This window comes from Nyctereutes procyonoides, unplaced genomic scaffold (genome assembly GCF_905146905.1).
Source record: "Nyctereutes procyonoides isolate TBG_1078 unplaced genomic scaffold, NYPRO_anot_genome, whole genome shotgun sequence".
NCBI classification, from domain to species: domain Eukaryota; kingdom Metazoa; phylum Chordata; class Mammalia; order Carnivora; family Canidae; genus Nyctereutes; species Nyctereutes procyonoides.
This window is the reverse complement of record NW_026575122.1, coordinates 17,745,732-17,763,847: the sequence shown is the minus strand read 5'-3', so window position 1 is coordinate 17,763,847 and position 18,116 is coordinate 17,745,732. Positions and strand designations below refer to the sequence as shown.

General features: G+C 40.5%; 1 protein-coding gene across 3 annotated transcripts in view; it reads right to left on the bottom strand.

Annotated features, from left to right (window-relative positions):
* The window catches only part of NR3C2 (nuclear receptor subfamily 3 group C member 2), a 323,096-nt gene that overhangs the window by 60,284 nt on the left and 244,696 nt on the right, over positions 1 to 18,116 (bottom strand). For all 3 annotated transcript variants that reach the window (XM_055336368.1, XM_055336369.1, XM_055336367.1), the window contains exons 5-6: positions 8,375 to 8,701; positions 6,724 to 6,868 (exon numbers count right to left, since the gene is read on the bottom strand). In XM_055336368.1, the coding sequence (XP_055192343.1) occupies positions 6,724 to 6,868; positions 8,375 to 8,701 (472 nt within the window). The remainder of the gene's footprint in view (positions 1 to 6,723; positions 6,869 to 8,374; positions 8,702 to 18,116) is intronic.

Below are 18,116 nucleotides of genomic sequence, written 5' to 3'. Positions count from 1 at the left end.
CTAGAGCTTGAGGCCCTTAGGTGCAGAGGGTCCTTACGGGCACTGCCCTATTCACAGAGTGGCCGAGGGAGGGCCCCCCACTAAGACAAGTGGCCTCTGGCAGCCGTGATCCCCCACTGGGGACACAGCAGGGACAGGTAGCACTGCATGAAATAGGAAATGACCAATAACTGTGTAGACTTCTCTCCTGGTGCTGCCATCACACAGCCAATGGTGGCAGGGCGGGCACGGGGTGGGGCGGGAGGAGGGCTCACCTTCCACCATGAGGAGCGGAGCCCAACGAGTCTGGGTCAGACACACTCACAGCGCTCACCCAGAGGGGCTCAGAAAGTGACACCAAGACTTAAACTCTTGCTCCTACCGTCTCTGAACCAAAATCAATCAATCAATCAGTCAAAGGTTCAGAACTACAAAGACCATGAAAGGTCATTCAAAAAACATTTTTTGTTGGGTTACCACTTGAGACAACATAAGCATGCTTTAAAATACAGAAGAGAATTAAAATAGTTTTAATTCTAAAATACTGGCCAAGACTTAAAAGAGAGTGTTAACCTGCCTTTCAGAAATTAAAAAAAAAAAAAAAAAAAAAAGGAAGAAATTTCATTACAGGCTTAAATGGGAGTTTTAATATGTGTACTGAATTGATAAGAAATTTGAATACTTGCAGCGATCTGTAGCAATATACGATAAGCTGTTTCAAGGTACAATTGAATAATTAATCATTTAATACATATTTGAAAAGTTTCACATTTATAATAAGAAAAGTTCTATGCTAATTTAAAGTATTAACTCATATCTTCACCCCAATGTTTAATAAAAAAGATTGGAAAGAATGTTTTCCTTACTTATTACCTGCTCCCCACCTTTCCTCCAACTCCAATAAAGCCAGTACACAGTGGAAGGATAAGATCTTTGGAAACTTCCAGATCTGTTTCACAGGAGAAGGCAAACCCAAAGGATCAACTATGGAGGTTTTGGTCACAGTTTTAAATACAGCAAAGGTTCCGTGCATGAAAATTGCATCCTCTATCACACTTCTTTATCAGAAATGTCATCCTCATAACTAGCAGTGATCACTTAGAAAGCATCTTTTAGACTAGTTAATAGATTATTTGGTTCCTTTGTTCAACAATTCATATATTCGGCAAATATTTATAGAGTTCCTACTTTGCCTTGGATACCATGCCAGGTGCTGGAAATTAAAAACTGATGAAGACAGAGCTCGTGATTTCAATGAGGAGGTGTCGGGGAAACAAAGGAGGGCTACAGACACGGGAGAAAGAGCTGGGTGCAGGTGAGAGGGCCTGAGTCAGGGGAGGGTTAGTGGGAGATCCAGGGGGGATCCCATGAGAGCTGATCTACCTCTAGCTGGATGGCATGTGTTATTCCCTTGCACAAAATGCCAACCCTTCCATGACCTGGTGGAAGGGTATGGAGGTTCAGGCACTGGCCGAAGGAAAGTACAGGGACATGGTCAACAGATAACAATGTGCAAGGTGTTGGCAGGCTGGTGGTGAGGCGTGCTTCCGGTTTTCCAGTTCACTGCTCACTAGGATCCCATGGCGTTTAATGTCGGTACTGTATTTTCTTTCTGGAAGCCCTCTTTTTCCTTGGGACCTGTGATGTAGCACTCTCCTGTCTTGTGTCCTTTAACTACCAACTCCAAAATCAGTTCAAAATTTATATCTTCACTAGGACCTCTCTTTAAGCTTCAGATGTGTATAACTGCTTATTTAATTATCTTTCCTTGAATGGTATTTGAAAGGCAATTCAATCTTATGTTTAAAACTGGCCTCACACTCTCCCTTCCTCTTCCCTTTCAAACTCTGGTCCTCTACTCTCGTTCCCTCATCCCAAGTCCTACCTGGCATTTAAGGCAGAGGCCTGGAAGTCATCTGAGGCACCCACTTTCCCTCTGCTCTATTCTCTACCTGAATCTGACCACAATAATTCCTGTCGATTTTGCCTTTTGACACCTTTGCACTTCTCTCCGTGTCCCATCATTGTACAGTTCTGCATGGAGTTCCTTCCTTGTCACTGGGTTTGCATATGCTGGTCCCTCAGCCTAGATCAACTTCCCTCCTCCTGTACTCCTTCCACCTGGTTGACACTAGTTTCCTCAATACCAGGGAAGCTTTCCTGACTAGATCAGTCCCTCCCATTAACTGCCCCCAAAGTACTTTTCCTGTTCAATACTTAGAATAATAATTTTAGGATTCTCTGATCAATATTTGTCTCCCTGATTATATGTTCCATGAAACAGGGACTATATATACATTTTCCCCCTGTTCTAAAAGCACTGTTCAGAACATTGACAATAGTTAGTAAATATTCCTTGAATAAATGCAGGATGAATCACTCATAGGAGTTCAGAGTCTAGTTGCAGGCCATCCTCCCTAACTTAGTAGTTTCCCTAAAAAGTACAGGGTCTGTGATAGCATCCTGTGATAGAGCTACTACTGGTCAAGCTCTCCTCATTGGTGTGATGTCATCAAAAGGCTTTATGTTATTTCCAAATGTTTTCTGGAAGTAGGTTCTCCCATTTCTCAACTTTGAAAAATAAAGCTCTGCCCTATTCTTTCTAGTTGAGAGAAACCTACAAAATTATAGGTTGGGGCTAAGGTCAATGTTTTAAGAAGAGAGACAAAATTTTCATTCTAATAATTATATAATATCATAACATTGAACTATATTTATAATATTAGAAAGCAATTTTTGTGTTTGCATTTCATCTCTATTAGTATTTTTTACAACAGGCAAATGCACATGAAGTGTATATGGCCTTTTCTATTTTTGGTTTCTTATTTATTTCTCAAACCTTTCAATCACATTAATTTAGACTTCAAATATAAGCTGTTTACCCCTAAATCTCATTTTTAAAAGGATTCTTAAAATTTTGTCTTTTTCAGAAACTGTATAGATATGTGTATACCATTAAAAATTAATAGAGTACACCAAAAGCACAGGCAACACAAGAAAAAAAAATAGATAAATAGCACTTCATTAAAAATATAAGTTAATTTTAAATGCCTCCCGGGATACTATCAAGAGTGAATAGACCACCCGCAAAATGGGAAAAATATACAAATCACATCTCTGATAAGGGTTTAATTTCCAGAGTATATAAAGAACTCCTATAACTCACGAACATAAAGACAAACCATCAAATTAAAAATGATCAAAGGACTTGAACAGATACTTCTCTGAAGAAGATCTACAAAATGGCCAATAAACTTATGAACAGAGGCCCAACATCATTAGTCATTAGGATAATGCAAATCAAAACCACAATGAGATAGGACTTCACAACTGCTAAAAGATAAGTCAGAGAAACACAAATGCTGTAAGATATCACTTATAGGTGGAATCTAAAAAAAGGCTGACTTCTAAAAGCTGAGTACAATAGTGGGTACTAGGGGGTAGAAAAAGGGGGATAGAAGAGATGTTGTTTTAAGTATACAAACTAGCAACTAGTAGACAAGGTTCTGCAGATTTAATGTACAGTATAGTAAATGTATAAAATATATTATCATCAACCTTGCTAATGGACTAGATCTTAATTACTCTTACCAAAACAAAGAAATGACAATATATATAAATGACATTATTTAATTATATCAAATATATTTCAAACCCCAGACCCCCTCAAAAAAATCCCATCCCCAAACATTCTATATACCGCTAGTTACCTGGGTGGCTCAGTTGGTTAAGTGTCCAACTCTTGATTTCAGTTCAGGTCAAGATCTCAGGGTGCTAGGATCGAGCTCATGGTAGGCTCTGTACCCATCAGGGAGTCTGCTTGAGATTGTCTCTCTCCCCCTCCCTCTATCCCTCCCCTCATTCTTGTTCTCTCTCTCTCTCTCTCTCTCTCTCTCTCTCTCTCTCAAATAAATAGAAATAAATCTTAAAAAAAAAAAGCCCCAAACAGAAAATAAGTGTTAGCAAGGATGTGGTGAAATTGGAACTTTTGTAACTATCCTTACTTTTTTAGATTCCTGGGATCAGGTCCCTTACATTGCTGGTGGGAACATAATATGGTACAACTATGTGTGGAAAACAGTATGGTGGTTCCTCAAAAGTTTAACACAGAATTACAATATGTTCCTCAAAAGTTTAACACAGAATAACAATATGTTCCGGAGATTCCACTCCTAGATACATACCAAAAAGAAATGAAAGCAGGGACTCAAGCAGACACTAATGTACAAATGCTTTTCACTTGGTAAAATAAATAAGGCAGTTATATTTTATAAAGTTGCAGCAAATACTGAATCAGTGAATACTGATTTCCTAAGGGAAATACAGGGTTAGGTTCTGGAGAGCCACTGGTCACTTCCACCAACTGATCTATACATAATCCTACTTTACGTGCATTTCTGTTTAAGGGCACCTTATTAATAGATATGTAGCTGATTCAGTAACGTTGAACTTACAGCCAACAATACTTAACTCATGCCCAAAAGAAGCTTATCTAAGACCTGTATTTTTTTTCCCCTAAGGAACATCAGACTTCTTGCTTTAGGAACATCAAAAAGCACTCAGAACCACGCTTAGAGGTCATTTTAAATGGTGAAATCACCAAGAAAAAGCACAAAAATGCAAAAAACATGGTACTAAATAGGCCATGAAAAGGCCACTTGTTCACAGTATGAGAGCTGAAACAAAAAAGCAGAGAGTCTCAGCTGAAATGTACACACTGGGCGATGCAAATATATTGCTGCTCTGGGTACATCTGTGAAGAATTGTGGAAGTGCTGTGAGTATTGACTCTGGGGTTAGAGATAGATGCAGCCAGAAGGTCAATTCACAAAATAGAATCTGCAAACAATGAGGATCGATCCTATGTACATACATTAGAATATCACTCAGCCATAAAATGAAATCCTGATACAGGGTACAATAAGGATGAGCCTTGAAAACATTATGCTTAAGTGAAATAAGCCAAACACAAAAGGATTCATATTGCATGATTCTACTTGTATGAATTACCTAGAATAGGCAAAGTCATAGACTAGGGAGTATCAGATAGATATTTGCAGGAGAGGAGTCTGTAGAGTTATTAAGGAGTTCAAAGTTTCTGTCTGGAATGATGAAAAAGTCCCGGAGATGGACGGTGGTGATGGTTGCACAGCAATGTGAATGCAATTAACGCCACTGAATTGTACACTTACAAACGGCCAAAAAGGGAAATTTTTATGTTATATGTATTTTATGGGGAAAAGTTAATAGATGTACTAAACAAGATTGAACTGATCTTTTAAATCTCCTGTTAAAATCAGATGGAGGGGGGATCCCTGGGTGGCTTAGCAGTTTAGTGTCTGCCTTTGGCCCAGGGCATGATCCCAGAGTCCTGGGAGCTCCCTGCATGGAGCCTGCTTCTCCCTCTGCCTGTGTCTCTGCCTCTCTCTCTCTCTCTGTGTGTGTCTCTCATGAATAAATAAATAAAATCTTTAAAAATATATCAAATCAAATCAAATGGAGACATGCTGGATGGCACGGAGTAGAGATTTTTATTTACCCACACTTTTAAAACATGGAATGTTTTTTCTTTTTGTTTATAGACCAGATTTGAAAACAGGCTTACTACTTAATAACATCAGCGATTCATGAGGAAAATAAGTAAATGAAAGTGGGCATGTCAGTTGTTTCGCCTCATTTAGTGCTTTTGGTGAAAAATTATGCAGTAGAATTATTCTTCCTGACTACTCGCCAAAAGAAGGGTCACCTTGAGAACCAACATCTGATGTTTCTAATTTATATTGGAATAAAGTGGCCTTTGTGGCACACCATTTTGGGGTGACCCGGCTGCGTAGTTAAACTGCTATGGTACCACTATGGTATCTTGGCACTATGGATCCACTTTTAACCTTCTGCACTGCTTTTCTTTCTTTTATCACCAATCTATTTCTTATCTGCTTCCTTCCTTACTTGAAAACCCCTATTTTCATATCTAGGGAGAGCCATCTGTTAGAATATGGCTGTGGTTACTATCATAATTCAAATGTTCCTTTTTTATTTTAGGTATTTCTTGACCCCACAATTACAAAGAAGCACTGCTGGAAATAAACATAAATGAAATGTGCTAATGTGGAATGCAAATGGTACTGAAATGTAAACTTAACATAGGAAGGAATTCATGGCCAAAGAAACATCTCTTACAATTCTTTTGATCTTTTAAAATGCATCATAAAACCAAAGTTGTTTCACTACAGAGAAACATTTTGGCTTTTTTTTTTTTTTTTATGATTGCAAAGAAGGGTAATTATGAGTGTCATGAAAACACATTGAGCAGCTGTATACTGTTAACAATAGAACCACTATATGAAAGCGTGCAAAAACTGGCACTTCATGCATTTGCATTTCCTAGAAATTAGATAGTCTTCTCAACCGGAGTAGATACCAAACGAGACTGTTTTCTATTAATCGTGGCTTTGTACCAGTCAAGTTTTTAGAGCCAACTGGATCATCTTTCTGTTGGGACAATTCCCACATACTATTCTGTGAGATCCATATATACTGATTTATATATACTCAGACATGTGCATTATAATTCTGTAAAAAGTAATTTTTAAATTCTTAAATGATAGGATTTTTTTACTCTTAAAATGCTAGTGTCAGTGGATTCTTTCACAAATATACATATGATTTATGTTTAGAAATCCTAAAAAAGCTTAACAAATAACTCTGCAGTTTATTTTATGAAGGCTAATTAATAGGTACTTACTCATTAAAGACTAGGTCTGGCGCAAAATAGAGAAATTGGCTGTTTGTATGTTTGTACGATCTCCAGCTCAAGGCAAATGATGATAGACACATCCAAGAATACTGGATTAGGGTAATTTGGTCCTCAAGAGGCAAGTTTCGAAATCCTGAGGAACAGAACAATTAATCACAGAAATACACTTAGCATTTAAGTACATTCCAGGAAGAAGCTTCTTAAGGCAACCCCAAACAGTCACCTGTCTCTAAGAGACTCAAATTAATTCAACAGTCATTTAAGGAGCAGCCACTGTGGGCATGGCCCTGTTCAACTTACCGTTTTAAATTCACCCTAAATTTTCAATGAGGGTGAACTGCCAGGACAAATAAAAGCAGGGAGTTCGGGCAGTTTCATTGTGGATTTTACTTTTTGTGTTATAAAGTATCATTCTTGTCTTATACAATACTTATTTGTCCTGAATCCAACGTGTCTGAAATTAAGGTCAAACTCCTGTTTTTTTTTATTATTATGTTTTTATGTTTGTGTGTGTGTGGATGGGGCATTAATTGTTCAGGTAAGACTTCGATTTTCTTTTTGTTATCAACCACTCTGAATCTTTCTTTTTAACATATCTGTCTAGAGTATAAAGTTTTTAGACTATCTACAGTTTACAACCCTTGGTTAGACCGAAATAATTCATATCAACCTATAAAACTTGCTTCATCCCACTCACAATAGTGTTAAATAAAGAATATTTTAATAACTCATTGTCAACTCCTGCATATCTGCAATAATGTGGAAGGCCTTAATTTTCATGAATCTGCGGTGGTTGAAAAAGTATCATTCCTTGTTTCCTTTCTTCTGGGCTAATACTGGACTCCAACAAAATTGTGAAGCCGAATAAGCGTCCTTGGCGCCCGTCCTCCCCTCTCCCGCAGTCTTCCTGTCTGGGCCCAAGTTAGCCCTTCTTTTGTTCCTCTTCTCATCCCCTGTGTCACCCCAGGGGCACGACGGTGTTCTTCGCTTGTAGGGTTCACCTGGGCAAGCTCGTCTTCAAAGAAGCCAGCAAAGGAGCCTTCCCCAGTGCTCTGTCTTAGGGCCCCGGCTGACCGTAATCCAAGAAACTGCTCTGATTAATGGACTGGGACATTGGGCTGCCCATCCCTAGGGATGTTTCTGTGGATTAACAGGGGCCTTGTTAATAAAGTTCTACAGCATAAAAAAATGACTAAAGTAGGAACTTCCAGGGACAGCTTAAAGGGTGCTGGAGGTAACGACGCTATTTTCAGAAAGAACAGGCTTGCAGGGTCTCCTCCGACTTACTTGCTAGGTCGTGGTGTCCTTGGCGCTTACAGCGGCCCTGGTTTGCAGGCCGCTGCTCCCCGGGCTCGTGCCCTCGCGAACAGGGCGCAGTTCGCCTTCCTAGTATTTTGGGTCTGAGATGTCCCCTCTCAACCCGCAGCACAAGGAGGGAGGATTCACATGGAACCCTCCGCCCTAGCATCTCCGGAGAGATGAGCTTCCCCGCGCGCGCGCGCGCCCTGACTTGGGTACCCACGACGACGACCACGACGACGACGGGAGAGTGTGGTGCGGGGCCTGAAGGGGGCGCTGGCCGCAGGGGGCGCCGGGGGGCGGGGCGGGGGGCGGGGCGCCGGGGGGCGGGGCGTCCTACCTGGAAGTACCTTTGCCCACTTCACCACTTGGATCATCTGCTTGCCCGCCAGGCGGTTCAGCGTGGAGAGGAGGTTTTCGGCCGTGTCGGGCTTGGAGCTGTCGTAGCCCGCGTACACGACCTCGGGCTCGATGCTCTCCAGGATGGTGACCGGGGAGGGCGCGAGCGCGCGGGACACGGCGGCGAGCTGCGGCCCCAGCGCGGCGGGGACGGGCGGCTCCTGCGCGGGCGCGAGGTAGGGCGCGCCCTCCTCGGGGCTCTGCGGCGGCGCGGGCGGCGGCTCCTCGTGCGCGCCCTTGAGCTTGCCCAGCTTCTTGGACTTGCGGGCTGTGGAGAGTCACAGACAGGGGGGTTGGGCGGGCGGGGCGGGGCGGGGCGGGGCGAGCCGAGCCGAGCACCGGCCGGGCCCACGCGCCGGACATCAGCGGACACAGCGGACCACTCCGACGGCCTCGCGAGCAGGTGCCCGTCAGGCCCCCACTGTGTGCGAGGCAGCGGGCCAGAAGGGCCACGAGAGAGGGGAGTTCCGAGGAAGGAACCGCGACGGGGGGGGGGGGAATCCCCAAGGAGCCGGGGATGCCCGCCCCTCCCACCCCCCAGCCGCTGACCTGGGCGACCGAGGGCGAGGATGGGTGGGGGGGCCCCCCACCCCCCACCCCCACCCCCCACCCCCCCGGCAGGGCCGGCCGCGACCCGCGGCTGACCCCGGGGCCCCTTCACGGGCCTGGCGCCGCTGCACCGCCCGCCCTCGGGCCCGAGCGCGCGGACCGGCCTTCGGCACCGCTCACTGGTGCGCACGGCCCGGCTGCTCCGGCATCCGCAGCTGCAGAGCGCGGACCGCGGGCGCGGAGCCCCGGGCGCCTCCGTCAGTGCTGCACCTGCACAAACTGATTTGTCGATTTCCGCCCAGTTATTGGGAGAGCAATCAATCAAGCCCAGGGCAAAGGCAACAAAAGGGAGTAAGTTAAACATCTAGGTGATTTCAAGCTGCAGAGCTAAGTACTACATGTACAGGAATTAATGCTACAAAAAAATCAGGCGCAAGTTACACCAGGACACACGTATAAAATCTTTAAAAATCTGCCTCACTCTCTGTTTTTAATATAAACAAACAACACACGTAATCACATAATCTAGAGCTAAAAATGTACTAATACTATATCAGAATCCCACTCTAGATTTTTAGGACAACATATCCTGTACGAGTGACCCGATGTTCTGACTTACCCAGAACAGTCCTGGTTTATGCCGGTTTTCCCAGGATGATCACCAACAAGGCCCTGTTTACTCTTAGAAGTGCCACATTTTAGATAATAAACATAATACAGTCATTTAAGTGAAAACCAAAGGGTCAGTATTAAGGTTAATAGCAACTGTTTTTCCTTCTCATTTCTCTCAAGGGCTCTTGAAATAGAAAATGAGAAATCAAAGACTGGGGAGGTTAGAAGAGAGACCGTCAGGTGGATGGGAGGACTGGGTGGGGGTGGGAAGCCCATGCATGGGGTGGACAAGTAGACAGACAGATAACTGGGACGATGGATGGATGGATGGATGGATGGAAGGACGACTGAATGTATAAAAAGGAAAGAAAGCTTAGAAATGCCAAACTGAGCTTCGAGCTATGATAATAACTTCCTTCGCAAATGCAAGGTTTTCAACTTTACTGAAGATTTTATTTTAAAATCTTGAAGGACCTTCTACTTAGTTCTAACATGTAAGGGACTTCTAGAACACAAATTTCTCGTCCAGTCAAAATATGCCACACCAATAAATTTGATTTTTAAAAACAACCATTCATGATTACAATTATGGGCATTAATATTTACCACATTCATCACAGAAACACCAATTCAGATACAAGGCAAGCCACTAGCCAACAACAGATCTATCTGCCACACATCCCTTAAATATTGGAATTGGGCTTAAAAGATATAATTTCTCTCTTTCAGGAGTTTAACCTTAGCAGAACAATTTTAAAAGTCATTTCAAATCATTTCATTTCTTTATAGGCTACCTCCTTCAAGAAAAGATTTGTGGCAGAAAAACCTGATTTCTGGGGTTGTTTCAATGAAAAGCAAATGTATCATATTCATATATGCTAACAGGAAGCTGAGAACAAATCCTGGCCAGGAGTGCTGCGCTTACAGTAGGGAACTAAGGTGTTTCTGATGAATTGGATGAGTGAGCAAACCACCAAGGAGAAAAAAAAAAAAAAATCAGCAAAGTGCCTCACAAATAGCATCTACTGATTATTTGGGGAATCAGATACTTGGAACTGCCTGTGTCACATAAACTTTTCTCTAAGCCTCAAATGATTTGTCTGAAAAAAATGGAGATGACAGGGCTTCCCTCTCCTATCTCACAGTGGGCTAACTGGGTAAGAAAGATAAAAACATTTTGAAAATTATTAGTAACATCTGAAATAATATTTCAGTAAGTGCTACTGAAAGTGCTACCAGTCTTTCCATAATTTTGCAAATATTTAAAATATTCCAGTTCATTAAAATGTCCCTATTCGTTGTAAGACTACATCTGATGATAACCATAATTTGATTGACTAGAAGTAGCCAAGGGTTATATTTTCAAATTTTATTAAAAGTGGTATTTGCTTGCAAATTAATTATAAAATTCATATTTGTTTTAGGCCTTAGGTCTATAATGCTGTGTTTATTCTCATGGCTGATTTTAAGGTCAATGCTATGAAATATCTTGAAGAAGAAAGCTTAACGTTTTCTCTAGCACTTATCCACAAGGCTACGGCCTGTAGCATAACCTATTGAGCAGCTTATCAACATTATGTTTAGTGTTTCAGTTACATTTAACTTTACCCTGTGATTTTGTGAATATATGTGGGACACACTTGGAATTGAGTAATAATCTGTATTTATTTAAATAGCTCAAGGTAATATTTTCAGTGTGCAGATTCTGCAGCCATGTGTATTCATCCAATATCTTTTCTAAAAGCACAGGGAGTTACATAATTAATTTACTTTTATTACTCAAAGTAGCCTTTCTAAACCGCCTGAAAATTTTATGCCGCTCTTCTAATACATGCTGTATTATAAAATGAAAGCTCCTAGAAGTTGGTAATAGTGTCTTATGTGTTCCTATAACATCCTTTCCATGAGGCTTATTTATGGGTACTCAATAAGTGTTGAATTTATTTCAAATTCCAATTTTAATAAACTTTAATAAATTATCATACTCTGTTAATGCAGTTATACTATGGGGCTTCCCTTCTAATCTTTTTGTCTTTATCTAATTTGTATCATTTTTTATACTTTAACTCAAGCTTCAAATCCAAGTGTGTAATTAAGATGCTTGCTAATTACACAGGAAAATCTTTGGCCAAAGATCCTTAATAAGCATGATTCCACTACCCAAAGCATCAGTTAACATAAATTTGGGGTCTTATCGCTGTCTACTCACCACCTTACTAAATTAACATGGAGTTAATAGGCATTGGGCTTGGGAACTCATGCTCCCAGATGGCCAGAGCCACACTTCATTTCTTAAGTGCCAACAACACCTGTGTGTGCACACGCACGGTTGGGGGTGTGTGTGTGTGTACATTAATGTTACTGGAAACATGTCCCAGTCCCACTTAAACCTAAAGGAGTTTCACTTGTTCTATCTGGATGTTATGGTAACTAGTACGTGCTTCCTGGCTGCCCTCAGCTGCCAAGTCCTTAATTACTAGCAGCATCTTGGCAGCCACTTTTTCCTGGCACCACTAGGAGATAGAACTCTATAGATTCTCCAAGAATTGTTCCCCCAGGAGCTGTGCAACAGGGAGGCCCTGCTTCCCATCCTGACCAATATGCAGAAGCAAGCAGGGAGCATCGGGTTGGACCTTAGGGAAAGTGTGAAAAATTCTCAGTGAGCTCTCACGATTTGCAAAGGCCTTGAACGTAGCATGGCAAGACTTCCCTTTTTGGTTTACTCCCTCTCCTGAGGTGGATAGTCCTGACAAACTACTGGTGGGCAAGAACGATGGCTGGCTAGGCCTTACATCACTCTTGCATCTTGCAGTAAAACGATGGGATAAACAAGATTCTCATAGTACTTTCATCGTGATCTTTCTCAAGTATGTCCAATGAAAGATATTTTAGCTCTAGAAATGGGTAATTAGGACAGCTTTTTTTTTCTTCTTCTCCTGGAGTAGAAGAAAAGGCTGGTATGGATTCTTTTTCAATCATGATGTCTCACTGTAAAGTGAGAATTCTTTCATTTCATTTCAGAGATGTCTCATACCATGTCTTGAAATGTTAGGTCTGGGCAAGATATATTCAGGTCATGCGAAAACATGTATTTTCTGTTCACAGGCCAAATATAATTTCTGGCTTGAATCCACCGGATAAGAACAGTACCCACCCCACCATCCTTATTCTAACAGACCATTTTTTTTTTTTTGCCACCCTCGACTTGCTTATGTTTTCCTAGCCTCCTCATCCTCGTCATTTGCATGACTGCTCTTTGTCTTTCTACTGCCCAGAGAAGACACACTCAGAGAGCTTGGGGACAGCCACGTATTTTTGTGTCGTAAAACCAAAAGAAGAAATGTCATCTTTCTACAGGTTTTGTAGCGAAACTTCTCTCTTTGGTACTAATATGAAAAAGAGCATCTGTAGTTCCCAAGGCAATACACACCCCTGGAAGTGGGGTGAGCATCCCTTGGCACACTGCTTTATGAATAAATGATTAGCTTCTCATCTGATAATTAAAAAGTGGCATTTCAATTGTTTACAAATACTCCTTGAGTGGTTACAGAACTTGAAAACAGGGTATTTTAAAAAATATCCCTAAACATTCTCACATTAATGTACATAATTTAATAAATTAATAGGCATTATTGATGTTAGTAATACAGAAAATACGCTAAGGCAAACTCAAACTCAACTTCTGACTACTTTAAAAGACATTACACACACATACACACACACACACAATGGTAACTGTATGGGGTGATGAATATATTAGCTTGTGGTAATAATTACACAGGTATATTTATATCACAATACCACACAGTACATGCTAAATATACATAATCTTTTATTTTTTAATCATAACCTCAGTAAACCAGTAAAGACATTCCAAATTAGTGAATCACCATATATTAAATTTTAATGTGTATACAAATATGTCCATAGACATCATCACATCTATAATAAATATAATTTTGTTGCTATTGTGGAATACGTTTCTTCACGACTTAACCAATAACCAATATCTACCCCTGTGTAGAAGATGTCCTGTGCAATTTTGAATAACAAGATCTGAGCCTGAACAAGAGATTACAATCTTGGGAAAATTGGATAAAAAAATAAGAGAGTGATTAGGTTTGCAAAGCAGGCTACGGTAAGTGTGGGATCAGTGGTACTGACAAATATGTGGAGAGTCAGACAATGGGAGGGAGATGTTGAGAGGTCACATTTTCCTGTATCCCTCTGCATTATTCCCACCATGCTCTGGAATTTGCTTCTGGTGTGATTCAGATTACACTGAAGACCCACATGGACCAGGCCACCTTCCTGTGTGGAGATCCACCCAAAGTTAACCACCACTGACCCCTTTAACAGGAGACCAGAAGCCAAATCTCATCAGACCAGATGCCAAATCTCATCGGAGATACTCAAGGGAATCAGGCAGTCAGAATAGAAGTCTTCTAATTTCGTGGAGATAGTAACAAGGTTCTGGAAGATAACCCCCAATAGCATTCTGATGCTTTTGCTGCTAGGGATAGGGCAGAAAGGTGCAGAGTGAGCATCTACCTACAAGGTACTTCCGAGGCTAGACTGATGATTAATATGGTGGTTCTTTTTTATAGCATTTATATGTTTTGTAGTCACATATAGTATTTTTTCCTCTAATACTTTGCAACACTTTTTTCCTCTTTTTTTTTTTTTTAATGCCAGTCAGACTCAGGAACATGTGTACAATGAGGATGTGTGTGGAGAGGGTTCCATCTTGGGCCAGAGTTTTGAAGGTGAAGCAGCAGGTCTAGGTCTGGCCAGGCCAGGGCTGCCTTAAACTAATTTTATTAGTGGGGAAACAGTGGTAGTAAAGAGCTGCCATTCATTGAGAATCTGTATGTTAAGTGCTAGGACAGTGTCCTGGAAAAAATCCCATTTAATCCTCATAAGCACCTTGTGAGGTAGGTACCTTGTCATCACCATCACATAGACCGGTACAGTGATTTGCACAGGGTCACAAGGATGGCACTGATGACGGGGGCAGAGTGATTAGGTGCTGAGCTATTGAATGACAATGGAAAAACAGAAGAGAGAAGCCTCATTACATGTACAGATGACATCAAATCAGGAGGTCAAAGGGAGGTGAGAAGGGCCCAGCCCTCCAGTGACTTTCTACATGGTCACTAAGGTTACCATTAGGTCGCTTTGATTGCAGATATTGGTCTTTTCAGTAGGAGGCATATTATGACCTGTACCAGCACACAAGATATTTCCTCTCCCCATTCCTTGGGCAGAATGGTCACTTTCTGTGTATCCAGGGGATGCTGCTGCTACAGCAGGTATCCCAGGCTTTATGCTTTTTTGCTCATATGGGAACACCTTCATTCTGATGGAAGGAGATATCAAAAGATGCAAATTCAAACTAGTCTGTATAAAAAATAGTATTCAATTGGGGGGAAGAACTTACTACTTCTGAGCAAAAATAAAGTTCCTAAGATCTGTTGCAATTGAGAGTTGAGTTCTTTGTACAAATCGATCTTTGAAATCAGATGAAAATTCTTGATAAAATACATATTATTTATTAGCTTTTGTAAATTCACATTCTTTAGGAACAGCTATGCTACGCTCAAGATCGATACATCTGTGTACACAAAACAAAATACAAAGAAAAAAAGGAGAGAAAACTTCCATCCAGCTTTATAATGCACTTCAAATAAGAAAAACAGTGCCGCAATAGCTGTGGCTGCCAAGCGAGAGGCCCCTCCCTCAGTTAAAAAGTTAATTCTTTAACAGCTGCAAGGGTTGCCTTCTTGGCATATGTTTGAGTACAGAATTTATTACACGAAGCCTGATCTCATTGGGCATGCAAGGTAAATAGTCTCATTAAGAATGTTTTATGAAGAAACATTACTGTTCTAACAAGGTCAAAGGGTGAACAAGGTATAAGAAAGAGGCAGGAGGCAGTGACCTGGAAACAGACTACAGTGCCCAGCTTAATTTACTGTGCCTTCCTGCACCCTAGCATGATCCTCCATTGGCTCAGGCCAAAAAGAAACAGTCACATGCTAGAACACATGTCGGGGAGAAAACCCACAGAAAGGGCCCCACGTATACCTTCTCAAACCAGCAAGTCTGCTCAGTGGGATCTACCTCAAGCAATATTATACACACACTCAGATGCAAAAATGTTTACTTATATTTATAAGTATATAAACAAAAGTTTGCCCATAGATATATTAGAGGTTATTTACCTTAGGTTAATGGCATTTTTCTTTTATAAAATTTTCAGCAAAAGACTCTGTAAATAAGCTCTAAGAGAATGTATAAAATATAATGCTTTAACATTTGTCTGCACATCACTTTTTAGGCATGGTTCAATTATTCTGTTTTTCCCTCTTAGCATTTGTTCCTACTTTGCTGCAATGGCTTCTTCATCCTGGTCCCTTAGACTGTACCCAGTGACCTTACAACTCGCAAGTATTCGAGAATTCTAACGCCATGAGGGAAGTTGCCTAAATTCACTTTCAGATTTTTTTTTTAAGACTACTATTTATGTACCTAAGAAACAAAAACTATGGAGCAGAACAGAAAAGTATGCAAACTAGAATAGTTTTATCTCCAATATCAGTTTCCTTCAAAATATTTTATCCTGAGCTCAATATTCTTTCTGTCAAATAATTACTTAGAGCCACATCATTATAGTTTTAATGATCTTTTAAGAAAAATTACTTAACAGAATATTTTATATAAAATCATCTCATTTTAATCAAATTATAAGTAATAACTTACACATTACTTACATGAAAAATAAACTGACTAGGTTTTAGTTGAGACTACCAATGTTGAAATTATAATTGAATGATTAAAAATTATTAGAATTCTTAGCAAGAAAAAGAATTGGTGATCTAGATAACCAAACAGAATAATAACCCAATAAATTGATATAAATGTGTATTTTTCAAAATTGGCATAATACAGAAAACAATTCTGCACTTCTGAGTACTATCACTCTAGTATTTTAACATTTAAAAAATGCAAGACAAAAAAAAAATGGAAGACAGAGAAGCCGAGCAGGATTTTAAAAAATCTTCACATTAGAAGCAACACTAACATAAAAAAAAAAAAAGAATGAGTATAGTAAGTACATGATAATGGGTTAACAGGACTCCACTCAAATTGGGGGAGGGGAGAAATTAAATAGGCCTGGGGAAAGAGAAAACAAATGTCAATGTTTGTAGCTTTTATACATTTTAAATAAATATTACTCTACATTTTATTCCACTGACATTATCAGAATAAGTCTAAATTAAGAATTAATAGTAGCCAATGATGCATGTACTTGAAAAAAATTATTTTTCTAGGCTGGGATCTCTTCAGGATACAGGCTGAATTGGTCTGGAAACTCCCAGATAAAGCTGAGCCAAACCAAATGGTCTTTTCTGAATAAGTGATTCTCTTGAATTTGCTTCTCATGTTTTCCTTCCAGCTTTTTCTCTGAAACACAGGGTTAGCACTAAAACATTCTGAGGCCCTCTGATGATGTCTTGTGTTGGCAGGTCTCAGGTCACTGCTGAGGTGGAGTCTTCTCAGCTGCCTGGTGGTGAGCAGAGCTGTGCCAGGGGTGGGGGTGGGGGTGCGGACACACACGCCTGACCTCTCTGCTCTGTTTAGAAGACGAACAGCTATTTTTTTTCATCTGGTATACTGCCACAGTGTAAATTCCAGAGCTTTGGTGGCTCTCTCAGAACCTAATTCGGCACAGCAGGCTGGGCGAAAGCATCTTTAAAAGAATATGCTTTCCATTTAAGTTTCAAAAGTATTCTTCAAATTTAGCTACTTTAAAAAAAAAAAAGGTCTAAGAAAGAATTTATGAATTTTTTTTTTCGGTGCAAAAAAGGTGGTTTTATTAAAGCACAGGGACAAGACCCGTGGGCAGAAAGAACTCAAGAAAGTTCTTAATAAATACGATGCTAACCCATAAAAAGAAACTTTTAGGAGAAGTAGACATTAAATCCCTTTTTATATTCAGTGATTCCTTATAATCTATTTTTCCTTCACATAGGAGATTGAACCATAGATTTAGATAAAAACAAGTCAGCCCTTCTCCATCAAAGCTGGAAGATGAGCTGCCCTGAGGAGGTCTTCTGGAGACTCTTTAAGTAGTTCAGGAAGGATAATTGGGCCATTCGGAAAGTTTTTCTTCCAGGCTTTAATTCAGATTTATGTCACTGTTAGTAATTTTAAAAGTAATGTCACATTTATAATAAGGAGATTAAACAAAAACAGTTATGGTTTCTTATCACAAATTGCCTGCCATTTTCCTGTTAGATTCTGCTTATATTCCAAAGATAGGGTTCCCTTCATTTAAAACATAGTCTGCTAGCATATTCTGATTTTTAACAGCCCTCTACGTAGCTCTGAAGAATGAATGGTGCTTTTGATGATAAATTTCACTGATGGCTTTGCTGGTGTTAGAACGAGCCTCTTCTAAGTGTCACAGGGTGGCCCATGGCTGTCATACCAGGGCAGGGGTCTTGGCTAGGAGTCAG